Source organism: Oncorhynchus gorbuscha, linkage group LG15 (assembly GCF_021184085.1).
Source record: "Oncorhynchus gorbuscha isolate QuinsamMale2020 ecotype Even-year linkage group LG15, OgorEven_v1.0, whole genome shotgun sequence".
NCBI classification, from domain to species: Eukaryota; Metazoa; Chordata; class Actinopteri; order Salmoniformes; family Salmonidae; genus Oncorhynchus; species Oncorhynchus gorbuscha.
The window spans coordinates 38,793,308-38,818,215 of NC_060187.1; the positions used below are offsets into that span (position 1 = coordinate 38,793,308).

General features: G+C 44.7%; 1 protein-coding gene across 2 annotated transcripts in view; it reads right to left on the reverse strand.

The window, feature by feature from the left end:
• Positions 1–6,896: 6,896 nt before the first annotated feature.
• LOC123996383 (fibroblast growth factor 10-like) overlaps positions 6,897–24,908 on the reverse strand; it is a 46,407-nt gene continuing 28,395 nt past the window's right edge. Inside the window, exons 2-4 of one of the 2 annotated variants that reach the window (XR_006831968.1) lie at positions 11,375–11,478; positions 10,255–10,328; positions 9,725–9,865 (exon numbers count right to left, since the gene is read on the reverse strand). Coding sequence is in view for 1 of the 2 variants with exons in the window: in XM_046299774.1 (XP_046155730.1) it covers positions 9,671–9,865; positions 11,375–11,478 (299 nt within the window). In the remaining variant the exon portion in view is untranslated. Of the gene's footprint in view, positions 9,866–10,254; positions 10,329–11,374; positions 11,479–24,908 lie in introns of both variants that reach the window. The other variant, XM_046299774.1, reaches the window with a different exon arrangement.

A 24,908-nucleotide genomic window follows, 5' to 3' on the forward strand; every position in this document is an offset into this window, starting at 1 on the left:
GCAGACCTCACCCTCCTCCAGGTGCGCTCACAACGTTGGACAAACGCTTGAGCGGAGGGAACGCTGGACTCGGCAAGCTGGGATGAGAACAGAGGAGGCTGGTAACCCAGACTACTCTGAAATGGAGATAACCCGGTAGCAGACGAAGGAAGCGAATTGTGAGCGTATTCTGCCCAGGGGAGCTGTTCTGCCCAAGACGCAGGGTTTCTGAAAGAAAGGCTGCGTAGTATGCGACCAATCGTCTGATTGGCCCTCTCTGCTTGACCGTTAGACTGGGGATGAAACCCGGAAGAGAGACTGACGGACGCACCAATCAAACGACAGAACTCCCTCCAAAACTGTGACGTGAATTGCGGGCCTCTGTCTGAAACGGCGTCTAACGGGAGGCCATGAATTCTGAATACATTCTCGATAATGATTTGTGCCGTCTCCTTAGCGGAAGGAAGTTTAGCGAGGGGAATGAAATGTGCCGCCTTAGAGAACCTATCGACAACCGTAAGAATCACAGTCTTCCCCGCAGACAAAGGCAGACCGGTAATGAAGTCTAGGGCGATGTGAGACCATGGTCGAGAAGGAATGGGGAGCGGTCTGAGACGACCGGCAGGAGGAGAGTTACCCGACTTAGTCTGCGCGCAGTCCGAACAAGCAGCCACGAAACGGCGCGTGTCACGCTCCTGAGTCGGCCACCAAAAGCGCTGGCGAATAGACGCAAGAGTGCCTCGAACACCGGGATGACCAGCTAACTTGGCAGAGTGAGCCCACTGAAGAACAGCCAGACGAGTGGAAACAGGAACGAAAAGGAGGTTACTAGGACAAGCGCGGCGACGCAGTGTGCGTGAGTGCTTGCTTAACCTGTCTTTCAATTCCCCAGACTGTTAACCCGACAACACGCCCATAAGGAAGAATCCCCTCGGGATCAGTAGAAGCCACAGAAGAACTAAACAGACGGGATAAGGCATCAGGCTTGGTGTTCTTGCTACCCGGACGGTAAGAAATCACAAACTCGAAACGAGCGAAAAACAACGCCCAACGAGCTTGACGGGCATTAAGTCGTTTGGCAGAACGGATGTACTCAAGGTTCTTATGGTCTGTCCAAACGACAAAAGGAACGGTCGCCCCCTCCAACCACTGTCGCCATTCGCCTAGGGCTAAGCGGATGGCGAGCAGTTCACGGTTACCCACATCATAGTTGCGCTCAGATGGCGACAGGCGATGAGAAAAATAAGCGCAAGGATGAACCTTATCGTCAGACTGGAAGCGCTGGGATAGAATGGCTCCCACGCCTACCTCTGAAGCGTCAACCTCGACAATGAATTGTCTAGTGACGTCAGGAGTAACGAGGATAGGAGCGGACGTAAAACGTTCTTTTAGAAGATCAAAAGCTCCCTGGGCGGAACCGGACCACTTAAAACACGTCTTGACAGAAGTAAGAGCTGTGAGAGGGGCAGCAACTTGACCGAAATTACGAATGAAACGCCGATAGAAATTAGCGAAACCTAAAAAGCGCTGCAACTCGACACGTGACCTTGGAACGGGCCAATCACTGACAGCTTGGACCTTAGCGGAATCCATCTGAATGCCTTCAGCGGAAATAACGGAACCGAGAAAAGTAACGGAGGAGACATGAAAAGAGCACTTCTCAGACTTTACGTAGAGACAATTCTCTAAAAGGCGCTGTAGAACACGTCGAACGTGCTGAACATGAATCTCGAGTGACGGAGAAAAAATCAGGATATCGTCAAGATAGACAAAAACAAAGATGTTCAGCATGTCTCTCAGAACATCATTAACTAATGCCTGAAAAACAGCTGGCGCATTGGCGAGACCAAACGGCAGAACCCGGTACTCAAAATGCCCTAACGGAGTGTTAAACGCCGTTTTCCACTCGTCCCCCTCTCTGATGCGCACGAGATGGTAAGCGTTACGAAGGTCCAACTTAGTAAAGCACCTGGCTCCCTGCAGAATCTCGAAGGCTGATGACATAAGGGGAAGCGGATAACGATTCTTAACCGTTATGTCATTCAGCCCTCGATAATCCACGCAGGGGCGCAGAGTACCGTCCTTCTTCTTAACAAAAAGAACCCCGCCCCGGCCGGAGAGGAAGAAGGCACTATGGTACCGGCGTCAAGAGACACAGACAAATAATCCTCGAGAGCCTTACGTTCGGGAGCCGACAGAGAGTATAGTCTACCCCGAGGAGGAGTGGTCCCCGGAAGGAGATCAATACTACAATCATACGACCGGTGAGGAGGAAGGGAGTTGGCTCGGGACCGACTGAAGACCGTGCGCAGATCATGATATTCCTCCGGCACTCCTGTCAAATCGCCAGGTTCCTCCTGAGAAGTAGGGACAGAAGAAACGGGAGGGATGGCAGACATTAAACACTTCACATGACAAGAAACGTTCCAGGATAGGATAGAATTACTAGACCAATTAATAGAAGGATTATGACATACTAGCCAGGGATGACCCAAAACAACAGGTGTAAACGGTGAACGAAAAATCAAAAAAGAAATAGTCTCACTGTGGTTACCAGATACTGTGAGGGTTAAAGGTAGTGTCTCAAATCTGATACTGGGAAGATGACTACCATCTAAGGCGAACATGGGCGTAGGCTTCTCTAACTCTCTGAAAGGAATGTCATGTTTCCGAACCCATGCTTCGTCCATGAAACAACCCTCAGCCCCAGAGTCTATCAAGGCACTACATGTAGCACCCGAACCGGTCCAGCGTAGATGGACCGACAAAGTAGTACAGGATCTTGATGGAGAGACTTGAGTAGTTGCGCTCACCTGTAGCCCTCCGCTTACAGATGAGCTCTGGCTTTTACTGGACATGAATTAACAAAATGTCCAGCAACTCCGCAATAGAGGCACAGGCGGTTGGTGATCCTCCGTTCCCTCTCCTTAGTCGAGATGCGAATCCCTCCCAGCTGCATGGGCTCAGACTCTGAGCCAGAGGAGGGAGATGGTTGCGATGCGGAGCAGGGAAACACCGTTGATGCGAGCTCTCTTCCACGAGCCCGGTGACGAAGATCTACCCGTCGTTCTATGCGGATGGCGAGAGCAATCAAAGAGTCCACATCTGAAGGAACCTCCCGGGAGAGAATCTCATCCTTAACCACTGCGTGGAGTCCCTCCAGAAAACGAGCGAGCAGCGCGCCGGCTCGTTCCACTCACTAGAGGCAGCAAGAGTGCGAAACTCAATAGAATAATCCGTTATGGACCGTTCACCTTGGCATAAGGAAGCCAGGGCCCTAGAAGCCTCCCTACCAAAAACTGAACGGTCAAAAACCCGAATCATCTCCTCTTTAAAGTTCTGGAACTTGTTAGAGCAATCAGCCCTTGCCTCCCAGATAGCTGTGCCCCATTCTCGAGCCCGGCCAGTAAGGAGTGAAATGACGTAAGCAACCCGAGCTCTCTCTCTAGAGTATGTGTTGGGTTGGAGAGAGAACACAATCTCACACTGCGTGAGAAAGGAGCGGCACTCAGTGGGCTGCCCGGAGTAGCAAGGTGGGTTATTAACCCTAGGTTCTGGAGGCTCGGCAGGCCAGGAAGTAACAGGTGGCACGAGACGTAGACTCTGGAACTGTCCAGAGAGGTCGGAAACCTGAGCGGCCAGGTTCTCCACGGCATGGCGAGCAGCAGACAATTCCTGCTCGTGTCTGCCGAGCATGGCTCCTTGGATCTCGACGGCAGTGTAACGAGCGTCTGAAGTCGCTGGGTCCATTCCTTGGTCGGTTCCTTCTGTCATGCAGGTGAAAGAGGACCCAAAAGCGACTTGGCGAAAACAGAGTCTTTAATCCAGTAAAGTAAATACAAACAAAAAACACAACTTTCACTCGAAATGACGAGGACAAACTGGAGACTCGATCTTGAACAGCAGGTGAACAGCAGGTTGCCTCGGGAAGGCACTTGAACCAGACAGACTCAGACACCTGCTCACCACGCAGCATCTGAGGAAAACACGACACGACAGGGCGATACACAAACACAGCACGGTGAATTCTAGACAAGGAACCGACAGGACAGGAACGGAACACAAAGGAAGAAATAGGGACTCTAATCAGGGGAAAGGATCGGGAACAGGTGTGGGAAGACTAAATGATTGATTAGGGGAATAGGAACAGCTGGGAGCAGGAACGGAACGATAGAGAGAAGAGAGAGCGAGAGAGTGAGAGAGGGAGGGGGAGAGAGAGGGATAGAAAGAGGGAAAGAACCTAATAAGACCAGCAGAGGGAAACGAATAGAATGGGAAGCACAGGGACAAGACAAGATAATAAATGACAAAACATGACAATATCTAAGCCTCAATTTCATAGTTTTTCCTGCCTAAATAAATATGGTTAAAGAATTATGTAGGGTTGAACCTGCAATTTTCAGATCTGCATTCATATCACTAAGCCTCTGCACAACCAGGGGATAGCTGTGGTTATTTAAAACAAATGTTTTTATATGTCAATAAGGACACAGAACAAATTATTTTTAAAATCCCATCCTCTTCATACACTGTATTTTTTAGAATTTATTTTCTTTATCATGTGTTGAACGTCTTATGAGATGTGATTTTGAAATTGAGAAAAGGTACAATTGTTTTCCTATTTTGTTTTAAGGTTCTGAGTCTGTTCTGACTCAGTATGAAAAAGTACGAAAATGTATGCACTCCCTACTGTAAGTCGTTCTGGATGTGTGTCTACTAAATGACTCATGTAAAATGTACTTAAGAACCATATGAATACACAAGAGTACAAGTTATTTCAAGGAAGCTCTATCCAACTAAAATCACATTTCACAAGACGTTCAACACGTGATAAAGAAAATAATAATCAAATACAATGTTGCAAGTTTGCAGCATATTAAAGGATTAAATTAAATGTATACCATTTTATCGTCAATTGCTCACAAGGTCCAACCAAAACTTGACTTCCACTTTTAACCCAATCTCTCTGAATCAGAAAAGTGTTGGGGGCTGACACATTGGGCACTGTTGTTTAATGTGGGTTAACTGCCTTGTGCAAGAGAAGATGGACAGATCTTTCATCTTGTCGACTCAGGGTTTCAAATGAGCAACATTTCAGTTACTGGCCCAATGCTTTAATGACTAGGCCACCTGCCTCTAATGAAAAGGATGGGAACTGACCTCCCATCCCATTCCCCCACCCCCCACTTCCATAAACCATGTTTCCCATCCCTTCCACCCCCCACTTCCATAAACCATGTTTCCCATCCCTTCCACCCCCCACTTCCATAAACCATGTTTCCCATCCCTTCCACCCCCACTTCCATAAACCATGTTTCCCATCCCATTCCCCCACCCCCATGTTTCCCATCCCTTCCATAAACCATGTTTCCCATCCCATTCCCCCACCCCCACTTCCATAAACCATGTTTCCCATCCCTTCCACCCCCACTTCCATAAACTATGTTTCCCATCCCTTCCACCCCCACTTCCATAAACCATGTTTCCCATCCCTTCCACCCCCACTTCCATAAACCATGTTTCCCATCCCATTCCCCCACCCCCACTTCCATAAACCATGTTTCCCATCCCTTCCACCCCCACTTCCAAAAACCATGTTTCCCATCCCATTCCCCCACCCCCACTTCCATAAACCATGTTTCCCATCCCATTCCCCCCCCACTTCCATAAACCATGTTTCCCATTCCCCCACCCCCACTTCCATAAACCATGTTTCCCATTCCCCCACCCCCACTTCCATAAACCATGTTTCCCATCCCATTCCCCCACCCCCACTTCCATAAACCATGTTTCCCATCCCATTCCCCCACCCCCACTTCCATAAAACCATGTTTCCCATCCCATTCCCCCACCCCCCACTTCCATAAACCATGTTTCCCATTCCCCCACTTCCATCCATGTTTCCCATCCCTCCATTCCAAAACCATGTTTCCCATTCCCCCACCCCCCACTTCCATAAACCATGTTTCCCATCCTATTCCCCCACCCCCACTTCCATAAACCATGTTTCCATAAACCATTTTCCCCCCCCACCCCCACTTCCATAAACCATGTTTCCCATCCCATTCCCCCACCCCCACTTCCATAAACCATTCCATAAACCATGTTTCCCATCCCATACCCCCACCCCCACTTCCATAAACCATGTTTCCCATCCCATTCCCCCACCCCCACTTCCATAAACCATGTTTCCCATCCCATTCCCCCACCCCCTTCCACTTCCATAAACCATAAACCATGTTTCCCATCCCATTCCCCCACCCCCCACTTCCATAAACCATGTTTCCCATTCCCCCACCCCCACTTCCATAAACCATGTTTCCCATCCCATTCCCCCACCCCCACTTCCATAAACCATGTTTCCCATCCCATTCCCCCACCCCCACTTCCATAAACCATGTTTCCCATCCCATTCCCCCACCCCCCACTTCCATAAACCATGTTTCCCATCCCATTCCCCCACCCCCCACTTCCATAAACCATGTTTCCCATCCCATTCCCCCACCCCCCACTTCCATAAACCATGTTTCCCATCCCATTCCCCACCCCCCACTTCCATAAACCATGTTTCCCATCCCATTCCCCCACCCCCACTTCCATATCCCATTCCCCCACCATAAACCATGTTTCCCATCCCATTCCCCCACCCCCCACTTCCATAAACCATGTTTCCCATCCCATTCCCCCACCCCCCACTTCCATAAACCATGTTTCCCATCCCATTCCCCCACCCCCCACTTCCATAAACCATGTTTCCCATCCCTTCCACCCCACTAGCAACTAAGGTTGCTTGTCAGTCACCCCCCAGACCCTCCTGCCCCGCCTCCCGGTGACCAGAGAAAACCCTCCCCATACCATGTTTGAAAAACAACGGTGGAATTGAGGCCCAGGTATACTCTACTAAAAGAGAGGATATCTTTATTTCTTCAAGATTCATAAAGAACTCAGAAAGGTTGTTCTGTCAACATTCCTGCAACATCAAAGGAATGTGTTGTGCAGCCTAATACAAATATTGTCTGAATGTTAGCACAACTAGACCACGTTTGTGTTTCGGGAACATATCTACAGTATTACCACAACCTAAGAAAACATTCTGGGATCAGTTAAAGAACAGGCGAAATGTGTTCTGAGGACATTGTTGTAACATCAGTGGAATGTTTTTGGAACACTAAAATAAACATTGTAGAATCTTCCACACAACTAGACAGATTTTGTGTTTTGGGAACATATCTTTTGTGACGTTCACACAATTTTCTCACTAGACTGTTCCCACAACCTGATGGAACATTCTGGAAATTTTTACAGAACAGGCAGAATTTGTTCTGGGAATGTTCTTGTAACATCTGTCAAATGTTTTATACAAACATTTCATAATCTTCACCTCGACTGGACAGTGTACGTGTCGACTGGACAGTGTACGTGAGAATATTTGCTGCAACCTAACAAATGTTCTGGGAACTTTAACAGAACCAATTGTTGTTTGCAGGGAAGATCCTACAGATTTGGCATGTGGCACTCTAAAGATTCAATATGTGTCGCCGCCGAAACGTCCCCCACTAAGACACAGGAAACCTTTAGCCAAGTCTTCAACTCAGAAGATGTAAAACTGTAAGGATATTGGAAACAAAAGAGCTCACACACTCAAAGTCTCCTTAGACCCTCACACCAACATCCAATTGTTTGGTAGGCCTTTAGATCGAACAGCAGAGCAACATAAAGCTATTTGGCTAGACATGTTTCCCTTCAAAGAAATGTCACATTGACAGTCTGAAAGGTTAGCCCCCCCCAATAGAGGCCATTCATCCCCATCTTTCCAATCTGCAGGGTGAAAAGATTCAATGGCCTCCCATGCTACCAGGCCTTCATTGTGATTAAAGACCCATGATAGCCCATTGAAGAGCTCATCGGCAGAAGTATTTTACAAGTCAGGGGAGGTCCACTACAGCGTTGAATGTTCATGTTGTTATGATGATAATGCAGATTATGTAACTCTGATGGAGATAAGGGACTCCTTGAAAATGGTGTAATTTATGTGCATTTTATTGAAGTTCACCAGGCTGAACATGAATCAAGGCACTCGCTTATGTTGTTATGATGACAGTGTTCAATTGACAGACCAATATTGTCTGCTTAATAGATGACTGATAGTTGAAACGGGTGTTCTGGTAGACACTGTCATTGCTGACCACTCAGTAGATGATGATAGTGATGTTAGGAGGTGCCATATTACAGTAACACATAGTATAGACTAAAATATGGAATGGAATACAGTTAGGATTTTCAGACTAGACACAAAATGGAGGCAATAACATCAACTTCAAATGTTATACGGTACAAAAAGGCTTAAATATATTAAAAGTTCTATTTGCAACAGGGTTTTGAGAATGGTAACAAGACCTGACAAGACAATGCAATAACCAGTTGCCGTACGTTAGAAATGAATGGGTAGTCTTAGCACTGTGAAGAAGTGTACATACAGCCTCAAATGCTCAACGTGTTTCAAACGGAGTACCGTATGCATTTAACTACTGGACTCTGGAACGGACATATCAGAGATAATGTCATGAGTCCCACTTTCAAAGATTGACCCCTGAGCTAGTGGTGTAGGATTATTGAATGAGAGAAGGAGGCTGAAGCACACCCCACTGGGCACAGATGTCATTTCAGCATCTAGTTTGGATTTATATTTGGTTGAGTCACCATGTCATTGAAATTAGGTAAACATTTAGGTGGAAACTGGCAAAATCCCCTTACGTTGATGACTTTTTGCAAATCCAATCAGTTTTCACGTCGATTCAACGTCATCACACCGAATTGTTTTGTTGAAATGACGTGGTAACAATGTTGTTTCAACTAGTTTTTGCCCAGTGGGACTTCTGCAGAGCCCACACACTCATTTCAGAAACCCAAAAGAACCGATAGCCAGATGTGGTGTGTTTATGTTTTTCTCTTATAGCAGACATCCATGGGTATGAACGTTCAGTCCAAATGTTTTCGCCAACAAGGAATTCTGTCCCCTCTGAAGTCCAGTCAAGTGCAAGAGTACTTTTATTGTAAAGGACATGCAGCATCTTAAGAGAGTCCTCTCTCAAATGCTTTTAGTTACTTGCTCAGATGAACATATTTGACAACCTAAATCATTGTTCAAATCTGTTCACTGTTTGTCAGGCTTCTTTCACCAGTCGTTTGCTTTAATAGCATATTGTAAGGTCACTCAAGGAAAAGCATTGTCTCCTGTGGAGTCACAAATGAAGGGATGGGAGGGAGGTCAATATATAGACAATTCTCGTACCCTTTAAAGGGGGGGGGCATGTTTCAATTACACACTTTTGCAGACGACGGTGGTGTCAAAATGACTCCTGAACACAGAAGAGTGTCATCAATGTCATCCCTCAGCTTGATAACCAATCATACTAATAATAGACATGCTGTATTTACACAATATTAGCAGCTTTACTTCTGGACCTTACACTAAAAAAGGAATAACTTAAACGTACTGTATTATGCCCCCACTGCGATCTCGACAAACAAAATTGCGTATAAAACCCCAACAAATGTACATATATGGGAGAGAGGATGTATAGAATAATAATAACATCATCAATAGTTATCTTGATAACAACAACACTAGTAGGATGGACTGGGACTGTGGTGGGCTGGCTGCAAAGCAGAGCCGAGCCCTGTTGTCCAGCTATGAGGGCAGCATGGGGAGGAAGTGGGTGGAGGGGTGTCTCCTCCGAGCTTTGTGGCCTCGCCGGGGCTTCCCCCTACCGTTCAGAGACACAAACATCTGCCTGCCGCCGTGTTTCCAGCGCAGGGAGGCGTACGTGTTGTAGCCGTTCTCCTCGATGCGCTCCTTGAACTTACAATTAGGATTGTACTTCATCTACAAGTGAGAGAGAGAGAGAGAGAGAGAGAGAGAGAGAGAGAGAGAGAGAGAGAGAGAGAGAGAGAGAGAAACAGAGAGAGAGAGAAACAGAGAGAGAGAGAAACAGAGAGAGAGAGAAACAGAGAGAGGGGAGAGGCAGGTGTTTATTATGACTAGAAGGACTAACTAACAGCAGCAGCATGGACATACCTCTGAGCTAGGGACAAAGCTCTATGTCTGTTATTGCACTCGAATGTTCAATATGCTGCTGTGTTGTTATGGAGCCTTTTGTTGTGTGTTCAGAGTGAATGGCCAATCACAGTGCATGGCAAAAAAATATATAAGTAGGTGATTGTTATGGTTGGACCATGGTCAAGAAGATAGTTGGATGTTACCGAAATACCAACCTGAAATAGCATAACAAACCATCAGATTCATGCCTTTTCATGTTGGTTGTTTCTTCCTTTATCTACTTCTGAGGCTAAAAACAGAAGCAGTGATTTGTGTCAATATACATGCACAGCCTAGGCAACAAAGCCCTCTCCACTTTGCCATGGGTGGTTGAGCTTCTTATCTGTAAGTGAGTTTGACCTAAAAGATGTGACCGTGACAACCGATTCTAGAGAAATCCCCTCTACAGGCCTCTATCAGTCCAGGATCACAGGGCCCTCCTGGAGATAGCATCAGCCTAGCGTGATTCGTCTGCTTAATGATCATTTAGGGAGGATTCAGTGGGAAGTGAATGGAGAGGCTTTGGTAGGCTGATTGGGTTAATTTATGTCCTATTTACACTGGTGGCAGGGTGAAATAACTGTCTGCAAACTTGTCTCATCACAGCTTCACAGTACTGACGGATTGCCAGCTCCAGATTTCTCTCTCTCTCTCTCTGAGCTGTAAAACACTTAGTGCTCTATTCAGTCTGTATCACTGAAACATTACAGATTGCACGATAGAAATGTAAAGGTAATTTCTGGTTGAGACGACATATTCAGCGTTTACCGGGAATGCAGTCTCCGCTGACGCGGTAACATTGCCTTTAAATTTCAATCACACTGTAATGCTGAACTTCCGCGATACAGATTGAATAAGCGCCCTTAGACACCACGGCATAGGCAGCCTCATTACATGACAGAGAGAGAGAGAGAGAGAAAGAGAGGGAGGGAAAGAAAGAAAGAGAGAGCTGGCTGTGTGTGAGCACAACTGCGGGCAGACGGCACTCTAGACCTTCACAAAAGCCTATTTTGTCATCTCAGTTCAGCTTCCTTTTCTTGGCCATCTATTTTGACAGTGGAACAAGCCTCACTTCAAATCATGCATGTGAGCATCACCTGTAGCTATCATCAGGCTTGGCACGGGTATATAGCCATGATTGATACTGCAACTCTGGCCTGCTGTGGATTTTCCTAGTGGATACCTCGAAGACTCACTTGAATGGAATGATCCGTGTGTGTAGGAACCATCAGGGTCCCCTAGCTAGAACCTGGCCCCCAGGGTGTCTTGTGAAACAATGTTGCAAGGTGTACCTACCGATCCAAAGAGTGTGCCTTTTTTGGACATTGCTAAGTACAGCCCGGTGCTGACAGATTTGATGGCGACGACTCCCACACTGACAGATCGGATTTCCATTAGACCTGAAAAAGAAGGATCAGGAGTCTGTTAGAACAGGGGAGTTTCTCCATCAAAGCCATTCATTACCGATTAGGAAACCAGATGGCCATATGCTCTGGGGAGAGTTTATTCCCAAGACGAGAGAGAAATATGCACAAGGGTCCATTTAAACGATTTCCTTTGTGAAGAGACATCATCTACGATGCAGTCCCTCAACAATTGGCTCCCTGAGAATGACTAGACTGCAGAGAAATAAATACATTTGAAAATAAGCTGTGTATGTCATACAGAAATATAGTCATATGATTAAAATGCACCATTTCAAACACATATCAAAAACAATATTCAATAGGAAAAAATCTATTTACTCTTAAGACATTGTTTTAAAGTTTTAAGAAAATGAATTGCCATTCAAAAACCTTTTCCCGAGCTCACTGGTGTGCATCCGACCATGGCCTGATGTATCGACACTGAGTATACAAAACATTAAGAACAACTTCCTAATATTGAATTGCACCCCCTTTTGCCTTCAGAAGATGTGTCGGGGCATTGACTCTACAACGTGTCAAAAGAGTTCCACAGGGATGCTTGCCCATGTTGACTTCGATGCTTCCCATAGTTGTGTCAAGTTGGCTGATACAGAAACTGTTGAGCATGAAAAACCCAGCAGCATTGCAGTTCTTGACACACTCAAACCGGTATGCCTACTACCATACCTCGTTCAAAGGCACTTCAATCTTTTGTCTTGCCCATTCACCCTCTGAATGGCACACATGCACAATCAATGTCTCAATTGTCTCAAGGCTTAAAAATCCTTATTTGACCTGTCTCCTCCCTTTCATCTACACTGATTGAAGTGGATTTAAAAAGTGACATCAATAAGGGATCATAGCTTTCACCTGGATTCCCCTGGTCAGGCTATGTCATGGAAAGAGCAGGTGTTCCTAATGTTTTGTACACTCAGTATACACCATCTCAGTAGACTGACTGCAGCATACAGCACAAAGGGCATTATGGGCTGGGTCCCAGCCTGCACAGGGAAGGAGTGCCATCCTCCCAGACCTGACACTGACACTCCACCCGGATGATACCCGGTGTTGTTTACCAGGGAGACACAAAGCAGCGTCTGATGGCCACTTACACCAACCTCTTACCCACTTTTACCATGAAAGATCTGGCAGTGCTGCAGGCTAATTGTTTCCTCTGGGCACAGATTGCAAACAAGTCCCATGTAGCTTGGTCTTAATCTGGTTTTAGTCTACACAAAAGGCCCTTAGCCATTGTCATGACGATAGACACAAATATTTTGGAAATTACCTAAGGGCCTTACCGTGGGGGCCTGAATAGACCCTAATTGCTGGATATGCATTTCCCTTGGAGAACTCCTGTTGGCTTTATTTGGACAGTCTCACCTTCAAAGGTACCCTGATGTGGCCTGCTATCTGATCTGAACACACATCCCTCCCAACAGACACCACCAGCCATGGAAACCCAGTTTAGAGGAGAAAAACATGTTGAGAAACATGATGGGTTTTTTTCTCCTCCTATGGGCACCTCTGGATGTTGCTGAAAAAGGAAACAAGGCCAATAAATGGCCTGTTGCCTTTGGACAGGGCCTGTAAACACTGTAACACATCAAGGTGCTGAAGGAGATGTGGACCCCATGCCAGTAGGAAATGAAGCAGGAGCCGTAAACTCGCAAAGCGCCCAGACCAGAGGTGCAGCATTGCTCATGCAGAACAGCATGTGCTGAAGGGGGCAGCGAGTGAGTTTCCGAGCAGGGTTCCTGGTTAAAACCCATCCAGCGATGAAAAATAAACGCCCTCCCCAGGGTCCTGAGCAGGTGCTACTCTCCAGCCACTGCAATCTTTCCCCCGTTTATTTATGTAAATCCAGACTTTGTTTGGATAGAAATTAGGAAAAATGTGTACTTGGCAGCAACAGTTGACTTAATATGTTTGGGGATTAAATAATCAGTCTCAGATCAGAATTCAAACTGCTATACTGGATTTTCTAGTTCCACCTGCCTGTATCTGGATAGATCATACAATGGTGTTGTATGATAATAGCAGAAAGGAGTAATGGTCTTAGGGACAGTCATTTGTTTTAGCACTATCCACTCACTGTTTTTACTACGGTGCGCGAAATGTGCCAATAAATCAGTACAATCTACAGTACTTTTTCAGTTTTTCAAAATGCCAGCGTATTGAAGCAAATGTTGGGGTCATGTATAACCTGCTAATGACCATACAAAAAAAAGAGTAACGAAGAACAATTTACAATACAGCGGTAAGCACACGAGGGCCGCCATCTTTACGCACCTCCAGGCGTCTATTTTCGGCTGGCGTTAAGACCGCTCTAGCGTCAAACGCACGTTAGTTTTCAGTTTGCAACTAAAAAAGCTGTTTAGCGGTAACGCAGTAGGTTATGGCATGAATTTTGACAGTGGAACGCAGCCTATCCAGCCGTGACGCACACTGGCCATGTGCGCATGGAACAAGAGTAGCCTAATGTGCTTTTGGTGCCTGTATACTTCGTATTTAGAAACTAATGTTTTTTTCCCATTTCGTTTTATTTGATTAAAAACCAAGCATAGCCTCAATGAAGGCTTTTTTTAAAATATGCCCAATGCAATCGTGAAGCAGTCAAGACTGTCGATAAAGGGTTTGATAAAGGGTTTGGCTCCTGAGACCGCTTGGAAATAAATCTTCATCACCAAAGCTTTATTAAAATATCAAGTTTGAAAGTAGTAAAAAAGGAAGCTGTCAAAGAACACACATCAGCACAGTTTCACATTGCACATCACTCTCTCGTTGAATGACATGTGCCACTCATCCTGACAACCCATTCAACCGTCAAGCAGCACACTGTCGTTAACCATAACAACTTACAGTACCATACATAACACTGACATTTTTAAAAAATCTAAGCATTGTAGGCAGGCCCACATTATTTTACCCATGCAGGTCCCATTTTTGAACGTGCGTAAAACCCCCTCCATGATGTAGGCATTTCCATCATGAAACCAGAGATGAGAACCTCTGTGAATACCGCTGAAACTCGTATTTAGAGATATCTGTAACCTATACAAATGTATTGTTTTCCCATTTAATTGTATTACATCCAAACTTATTAGAATGATTCACCTTCCTGATTTTTTGGCGACAACATTGCGCTTGCAATGCAACCTCTGGAGATGTGTGAATGCGATCTGATCTATAAAATGGTTCCGATTATTTTCAGAAAACCTAGGCCTATTTGGGAACAGTAGAACGGTATAATGGAGATTCTCCGTTTCTTTTTATATTGGATCTTTATCCAGTTAATGTGCAAAGTTAGGATGTGCGTAAAACCCTCCATAGTCTGCGTTGGTTTAATATTATACAGTGCCTTCGTACATTTTTCAGACCCCTTGACTTTTTCCACATTTTGTTAAGTTACAGCTTTATTTAAAAAGTTGCTTCAATTGTTTTTTTCTTTCTATCAACAATCTACATGTAACGGATGTGAAACGGCTAGCTTAGTTAGCGGTGTGCGCTAAATAGCGTTTCAATCGGTTACGTCACTTGCTCTGAGACCTTGAAGTAGTAGTTCCCCTTGCTCTGCAAGGGCTTTTGTGGAGCGATGGGTAACGATGCTTCGTGGGTGACTGTTGTTGATGTGTGCAGAAGGTCCCTGGATCGCGCCCGGGTATGGGCGAGGGGACGGTTTAAAATTATACTGTAACATTGATGCTGTTGACCCGGATTACTGGTTGCTGCGGAAAAAAGGAGGAAGGTCAAAAGGGGGGTGAGTGTAACGGATGTTAAACGGCTAGCTTAGTTAGCGGTGTGCGCTAAATAGCGTTTCAATTGGTTACGTCACTTGCTCTGAGACCTTGAAGTAGTAGTTCCCCTTGCTCTGCAAGGGCCGCGGCTCTTGTGGAGCGATGGGTAACGATGCTTCGGGGGTGAATGTTGTCGTTGTGTGCAGAAGGTCCCTGGTATGGGCGAGGGGACGGTTTAAAATTATACTGTTACATACACACAATACCTCATAATGACAAAGCAAAAACAGGTTTTTAGAAATGTTTGCTAATTTATTCTAAATAAAAAACTGAAATATTTCATTTACATAAGTATTCAGACCCATTACTCAGTACTTTGTTGAAGTACCTTTGGCAGCGGAGTCTTCTTGCGTATGACGCTACAAACTTAGCACACCTGTATTTGGGGAGTTTCTCCCATTCTTCTCTGCAGATCCTCTCAAGCTTTGTCAGGTTCCATGGGGAGCATTACCGCACTATTTTTAGGTCTCTCTGGAGATGTTCGATCGGGTTCAAGTCCGGGATCTGGCTAGGCCACTCAAAGACATTCAGAGACTTGTCCTAAAGGATCTGTCTGTATTTTGCTCCGTTCATCTTTGCCTCAATCCTGACTAGTCTTCCAGTCCCTGCCGCTAAAAAACATCCCCACAGCATGATGCTGCAATCCACCATGCTTCACCGTAGGGATGGTGCCAGGTTTACTCCAGACGTGACGCTTGGCATTCAGGCCAAAGAGTTCAATCTTCATTTCATCAGACCAGAGGGTCTTGTTTCTCATGGTCTGAGTGTGTTTATGTGCCTTTTGGCAAACTCCAAGCAGGCTGTCATGTGCCTTTTACTGAGGAGTGGCTTCCATCTGGCCTCCGTCTGGCCACACTACCATAAATGCCTGATTGGTGGAGTGCTGCAGAGATGGTTGTCCTTCTGAAAGGTTCTCCCATCTCCACAGAGGAACTCTAGAGCTTTGTCAGAGTGACCATCGGGTTCTTGGTTACCTCCATGACCAAGGCCCTTCTCCCCTGATTGCTCAGTTTGGCCAGGTGGCCAGCTCTAGGAAGAGTCTTGGTGGTTCCAAACTTCTTCCTTTTAAGAATGATGGAGGCCACTGTGTTCTTGGGGACATTCAATGCTGCAAACATTTTTTGTTACCCTTCCCCAGATCTGTGCCTCGACACAATCCTGTCTCTGAGCTCTAAGTACAATTCCTTCGACCTCATGGCTTGGTTTTTGCTCTGACGTGCACGGTTTCGAATTTGATTAAGAATGATTAATTCTCTTTTTAGGCCTTATCAATAGTGATTTTAATCTAGCTTATTGGCAATGTTTGGCATTTCCATGATCAGCCATAATGCAATTTATTGTTGGCCTAGCCCCTGTGAATGCTATTGAAGCCATGCAATTAATTAGAAAAATGTGGATGTCACGTCCTGACCTTAGTTCCTTTTTTATGTCTCTATATTAGTTTGGTCAGGGCGTGAGTTGGGGTGGGCATTCTATGTTTTGTTCCATGTTTTGTATTTCTGGTTTTCGCCTGGTATGGTTCCCAATCAGAGGCAGCTGTCAATCGTTGTCTCTGATTGAGAACCATACTTAGGCAGCCTGTTTTCCCTCTATGGTTTGTGGGTACTTGTTTTCTGTGTCTGTGTTTTACCATACAGAACTGTTTCGGTTTTCATTTATTTATCTTGTTCTTTTGTATTCAGTGTTCGGTTATATTTCATTAAAATATGGACACTTACCACGCTGTGCATTGGTCCGATCTTTCCTACTCCTCCTCAGAAGAGGAGGAAAACCGTTACAGTGGATTGTAAAGGGATTCAATTTAACATATTTTGTAAAGATAAGTCTATATTTTCTTAATTCATTTCTGTAAGCCATTTAATAAACTATAGCGGACTAACATTGAAATTGGAGTTGATTCCAAGGCCATACATAAAAGACCATAAATACACAACTTGATACAACTACATATTTCGCCATGGAGCACGTTCTGATTGGCCAGTGACAGGCCAAGCCTCAACACACCCACAACTTGTTAATTCATCAAAATACAGCCCTTTTGCGCCAAAGCCAGCAAGTGCCCGATAAGTGTGATAATGAAAATAACAAAAATATTTCCAACACACCCCTGAACCTATAGTGCCACCACCTGCGCTGAGATTTACCATTGTGAGGTTTGTTAAAATAGAGCCCCCGCTATTGATTGTGAAGCTCAACAAAGTTACTTACGGTGCCTTCAAAAAGTATTCATAGCCCTTGACTTATTCCACATTTGGTTGTGTTACAGAATTCACAGTGTTACTGAATTCACCCATCTACACACAATACCCCATAATGACAAAGTGAAAAAACATTTTTTGTCATTTATACAAGTATTGAAAATGAAATACAGAAATATCTCAGTTACATAAGTACTCACAATTTAGAATCACATTTGGCAGTGATTACAGCTATGAGTCTTTCTGGTTAAGTCTCTAAGAGCTTTGCACGCCTGGATTGTATAATAGTTACCTGTTATTCTTTGAAAATATATTAAAGCTCTGTCAAATTGGTTGTTGATCATTGCTAAACAAGCATTTTCAGGTTTTGCCATAGATTTCCAAGTAGATTTATGTCAAAACTGTAACTTAGCCACTCAGGAACATTCACTGTCTTCTTGGTAAACAACTCCACTGTAGATTTGGCCTTGGTTTTAGGTTATTGTCCTGCTGAAAGGTGAACCCCACCTCCTCTCCAGTGTCTGGTGGAAATCAGGTTGAACAAGATTTTCCTCTCGGATTTGACCTGTGCTTAGCTCCATTCCGTTTCTTATTTATCCTGTAAGACTCCCCAGTTCTTACTGGTTACAAACATACTCATAACATGATGCAGCCAGCAATATGCTTGAAAATATGGACAGTGGTACACAGTAATGTGTTGTATCGGATTTTCGCCAAACATAACACTTTGTATTTAGGACAAAAAGTGAATTGCTTTGACACATTTTTAGCAGTATTACTTTAGTGCCTTGTTGTAAACAGGATGCATGTTTTGGAATATTTTTTATTTTACGCAGGCTTCCTTCTTTTCACTCTGTCATTTATGTTAGAATTGTGGAGTAACTACAATGTTGTTGATCCATCCTCAGTTATCTCCTATCACAGCCATTAAACTCTGTAACAGTTTCATAGTTAGAATTGGTTTCATGGTGAAATCCTTGAGCGGTTTCCTTCCTCTCCGGCAACTGAGTTAGGAAGGACGCCTGTATCTTTGTAGTAACTGGGTGTATTGATACATCATCCAGAGTTTAATTAATAACTTCACCGTGGTCAAAGGGATATTCAATGTCTGCTTTTCCCCCCAACTTCCAATAGTTGCCATTCTTTGAAAGACAAATTCCACTTTGACATTATGGGGTATTGTGTGGAGGTCAGTGACAAAAAAATATAAATGTTATACATTTTACATTCAGTCTTTAACACAACAAATTGTGGAAAAAGTCAAGAGGTGTGAATACTTTCTGAAGGCAGTGTATAGATGATTTGAACATGATGCGCTAAAAATGCTAATATCGGTCCCATGACTTGAATGGGATTTGTACCACAAATGCTAAAATCGTAACATGAGGAAACAGTGCTAGGGAAACTAAACCAAAACATGGATTGCTGTCATACCTTGTCAATAGACTGCTTCAAGGGTAGGGAAACCAATATGTCATTTGGGTGAACTATCCCTTTAAGTGACATTGTGAAACCAACCCCTCATTAAATAAGATAGCCAAAGACAGTGTCAGCATCTCCTTTCTTCCTGTCTTTCCTGTCAGCATGGAGCGATACACAGACTCCCAGCTGCTAACACCATTATCCATGCTTACCAGGTTAAGTCATTCACATCAGACACACACAGAGAGAGACAGAGAGGGTAAATAAATACAGGGCCTGTTGAGTCTTTCTTCTCTGACATGTGTGTGGACATGGAGACCCATGTTTCACACAGCTGCAGTGGTGAGGCCAGCCCAGAGCCTTTAAGGGCACGTTAGCACTTTGATGGCAACGTCCCCTTTACGAGCTGTGTTTACAAACACTGGGCGTTTTGGTGGCAGGGAGCGTGCAAGCGACTCATAAACTAATAGGCCCAGGCCGGCTGGTGATTGGAGCTCACCGTGGGTTTATGGGGACTTGTCCAGTCCAATGAAAACCGCTGGTGCCTGAAAGTACTGCTGCCTCTAATTGCCATCATTTGCTGCTCTGAGCTCCAGGCACAGTAGGTGCTACCATACTCCTCACTCTGATATGTAGACTACAGTATGTACTGAAGGCACGGAGTGGTTAAAATGACTTTTCCCCTGAAGTATCAAATGCAGGCACGTGGATATCTCACGTGTGAGAATAGTTTTGCGCTTGTTTCGATATCAGAGAGAAAAAGACTTCCATCGACACCCATGCTCAAATCGGTTTCACCATTCCCTTTCTCCTGTTATTTCGTCCGTACATGGCAGTGTAGCTGCCAGCAGAACCAGCATCTAAGGACATGAGATGGGGATTTGATATTGCTTAGAGAAAGTGCTTGGTCTCTGGACACTTGACCAGGCATCCATAAAGGTCACTTAGATCCATACTGTAACTCTTAGTCACCTTTGAAAGGTCAGGCCCTTGTGTTCAAAGCTGGCGGCAGAGCTAGTTTTAACCACCTTTTCTAAACTTACATGTTACATTCCCAAGGTCACTAATACTGGGCTTGCTGCAACAACTGCAGCTAAGACTTCTGACTTACTCCACTGTGTGGCTTTATTGACCTAATTTGTACTTGTGAAGCTAATGACCATGAGTACTCACATTACAGTAGACCCGCATGTAGTGTGTGAGAATATGTGTGTCATATTATGCAATGAGTGTTTCTGCGTTTTTCAATGCAATATTAACCAATTGTTGCATGTGGACTTGCAATAAAATAAGAAATGATTCAAGAAAAGGAAGCTATTTGTAATCATGCTGTTAATATTGATTAGGAGGGTAGTTTTTGCTTACTTCTTGCCCTTGGCAGAATCTGCTAACCGTTGACATGTTTTGGCCAGAGCTGTCAATAATCCGAAGCTGCTATTACTAGCAAGTCCTACGCTATACAGGACTAGTCAAGTGTGGACTGACCATTTTTTTTAAAGCATAGAAGAAGCCTTTTCCCCAGTGTTCTTTTACTCTTTCTCTTTCCATTCTTTCCAGCTTTTGTGGAAGTGAGCCCCTCGTCAGATCATTCAGCCTTAGTCTGACGTAAAAAAAAAAAACGCAGTAAGGAAAGCGAGAAACACTCTCACGGGGTTCCTTTTGTCAGACTCATGCTATGGCAGGAGGAGGGAGTGGGTACAGGGTGTAGGTGCTGTTAATAAGAAGGGGGGGGTCATAAAACTATGTCGACTCCAATTTGCCCCTCCGTCCCCCAATAAGTCTTTGTTACTTACAGTACCTGAGAGGTGGAGGGGAGACAAGATCTTATTAATGACTAAGCTTTTTGTTGGACTTGGAGGGGGGTGGGGGTCGGGACTTTCCCTCCCACCACAATTAAAAAGCAGGGGATAAGGAAGGAGCAGAGTCGAGTGAAAGACCTTCTTTTTGGGTCTTTAATTTCTTGGGTTGCCCCCTTCAGCAGCCCTCCATGGCCCGGTGCTCGACCAGGAGAGAGCCTGGGAATCTGGGCGCTCCCGCTGGGCGCCTGCTCTTGATTGACATACCTTTTCAATTATTTCACAGTTAGCTTGCCTTTTAAATGGAGAGGGCCCTGTTTTTTTCCTCTGCCCTCCTTTTCAAAACACAAGCTTTTCATGTTGGGTCTTCGCTGCTGGGCCTAATGGCTGTGACCAGCACCTTTGATCTGAGCTGACCCCCTCAGAGGGCTGGAGACTGGGTCCTAGCAAAGGCCTGTGTGTGTGTGTGTGTGTGTGTGTGTGTGTGTGTGTGTGTGTGTGTGTGTGTGTGTGTGTGTGTGTGTGTGTGTGTGTGTGTGTGTGTGTGTGTGTGTGTGTGTGTGTGTGTGTGTGTGTGTGTGTGTGTGTGTGTGTGTGTGTGTGTGTGTGTGTGTGTGTGTGTGTGTGTGTGTGTGTGCGCCTCTGCCTCTCTGAATGGTTAAGGAAGGAGGGGACATAGCCAGCATCACTTACTTTAAACACCTTGACAGATTATCATGGGAGAAATAATTTAGTTGGTAGATCGAAATCAGTCCAAGTGATCCCCGGCAGACAACTCTTTATGTAGAATTACTCTGGTATTAAGCATACAGTTTTTACTTTTATCTCAACTTAGGTCACACATTTTAAATGAATTCTCAGAATATGATCATCTGTAGATCTCTGCTACAGATATTAGGGTTTTACAGTAGGAAACACATGGAGGATAAGGAAAATCATTAATATTTGCTTCAACTATTATTGTCTGTGACTTATCTGTGTCTGATGAGGGGAGAGACACCTATCAGTCTGTCCTGCTCTGCCTCTCATAACTACTTTCACCTGCACGTTTTATGGACACTCTTCTAGAACTACAATAATAGCAGACACTCTGTTTACACACAACTTTCTCCTTGACCTGTAGATAAGATACTGTAAGGCAGAGCAAACGCAGTACTAGTTTCATGACCAACATTTGAAAGGAACGTCTCTTACCAAGATGCATAGGCTTTTATACTTGTGGGTCTCAATAAGATAAAGTCAAAGAATGAGTGAAGAAAATAGCACCCTCACAACCCTAACACAAGCAGCTGACCTAGCCATCAGTTAGTAGGCCATTAAATAACAAACATCCTCATCTAACTGGTTTCAGTCCCTGTCCAAGCTGACAGCCTGGTAGCATAATGCCGACCCACATCGCCATGCGGTGAAGAGCAACCTGACGTTGTGGTGACAGATCAAGGCCAGAAGCATGTCACTGGCAGGTTCATCGCTCTCTCTCAACACAGCTCTGAAGGCATGGAGTTACCGGAGGCAACAAGAGTTCACCTAACAGTGGGTCTCCAAGGTATGTCGACAGGGATTTGTAATGTGAGATCCGCTAAATATTCACACAAAAAAGAGTGGATCATAACCGTTTTTTAAATATTGTACATGGTTGAATTTATTGCCTGGTCGAAATAACACATAATAGACCCCCAATAATGTCAAGGCTTTTGGTTCATTCCAACTGAACAAGTAGCTTTACTTTTATAATATGATTGATAAACGTTCCCTATAGCATTGCATTGGTACGTAACAGAAGTACATAACATAATGGGAATTTTATAAATGACATGTACAGTATAGTATGGAGAATGGCTATTGGATGGCTGTGGCATTAGTCTTGACAGTGTTACCTCTAGATTGAGCGGCCCATTAGTTTCTAGCGATAGCTGGCTAATAGATGCTGAACGACTTGTCAGGGACCCAGTGCTTTCGGCTATATTACCAGAATTTACCTGGAAGCTTGATAATTCTATTATGTGCAAATGCTTCATTGATACTGTACCATTACCATTACACTGTGGACATACAGTATATCACTGAGACAAGTGCGACCGGGCTTCACGAAAAGTACCAAGTGTCGTGTATTAATATACAGTGTAAGATTTAAAGCTGTTTAATATTATATCTCTGTTTGTTAATGAATGAAACCTGATCTTCTGTTAACTACCAGTGACAGTGTTGGGACAAAAAGGGATCCCTACAGGAGACACAGTCTGCTGGGAGGCTAGAAGGGACTGGCTTACCTTCACATAGGAGCTTGTAATTGAGTCAGGGTACATGAACTCACAGTCCACTAAGGGAAAAGACAGCAGAGATATAATATTAAACAGCTTTAAATCTTACACTGTATATTAATACACGACACTTGGTACTTTTCGTGAAGCCCGGTCGCACTTGTCTCAGTGATATACAGTATGTCCACAGTGTAATGGTATGCTGTGACTCTGACATCCTAATTTAAACATTAGCCGCTCGGCTTTCAGCTTTCAAACAGCTTTGATCTCTGGGAAAACAGAGAGGGGTAGATGTAGGTAGACTTTATGTTGTGCCTGTGCCTGATTGGCCCTGTTACATCATGACATGAAAGCAAATATAGGCATTTTATGTCAGAGCAGGGAGGGAGCAGGCAGCAGGGCTTGTTTGGGTCAGGGTGCTGCATGGTGCTTGTGGCCACATGTCTTTCCCATTAACCTGTGTATAAGGGGGAGGTCAGGGACAGACAGGAAGCAGCATTGATCATGCTCAATCTCAGCGTCTGCTCGCTGAAACCAGAGGACAAAGGCCAGGCAGGGGAGAGGTACAGGGAGAGGGCAGGGAAATCCCCTTAGAGCCCCATACCATGACCGACTGGGTGGGTGATTGAGAATTACAGCTGGAAGAGAGAGCACCCCCGCTGAAATATCGCCCTCTGAAACAAATTTAGAGGCATGAGAGACCTTGATTAGCCAATTGGGGGAGAATTCTCGAAGCACTATTTCCAATCCTGGAGGGCTCAAACGGTTTGTTCATCAGAGAGCAGAGAGAGAGGATAGAATTGGATATCTAGCCCTGAAGATGTTCATGCCAAATCAATGCACCATAACCAATTCCAATACTAGGAGAAACTAAGAAACATACCAACAAAAAAACGTAATATTTCAACCTTCAGAGGTGAAACATGCTTTTGAGTATCGTCACATCACATGCACTTTTCATTTGACTGGTGAATAACCATGTAATTATCTTCAGGGATATGGGTTTAATTTAAAACTCTATTCACACCGGCTTCACGTAGAAAACGAGCCACATTGTATGATGGGTAATTTGTGACCTTTGGTTTTTACACCAGTGTTTTGTTTTTATAACTGCACGCCCCATAACTAATATGGCTGTCAAAAGGTAATGTCAGTTTTATGCTCAAATACATATGGTGTGATGCCCTCACCTGTTTACAGGACTGACTGGTGCTGGACATTTACAGTCTCTTTAACGGCCCTGTGAGTGCCACCCCAGAGCAGTGCTCCAGAGCTGCGGCTCCGTATTGCAGCTGTGGAGCTCACGGCTCAGCGTCAGGGCAGTGGCCTGTGTCTCCGGACATGCCTCATACCTATTAAATCTCACAAGACAAATATGATTTATTCATCCCACCCAAACAGCTATGAGACACATCTCCTTGGAGCAGAGCCGAGTGGCTCCCTCAAGCAGACACACACACACACACACACACACACACACACACACACACACACACACACACACACACACACACACACACACACACACACACACACACACACACACACACACACACACACACACACACACACACACACACACACACACACACACACACACACACACACACACACACACACACACACACACACACACACACACACACACACACACACACACACACACACACACACACACACACACACACACACACACACACACACACACACACACACACAGTGTGTATTAAGCAGTACCACATACAATAATGTTTTGCCTCTAATCGCTGACTGCTTTTCTTAGTAAATAGATACAAAAAAAATGTATTCCTTTATAACCGTTCATTTCCAGACCCAGACAAACTTCGGACCCAGAGTTAGATAAGATGAAAGCTGAATATTAGAAAAAAGCCCACACCAACTTGATGAAATCTCAGTCTCCGCAATAACATTACCTGAATATCTCTCAGG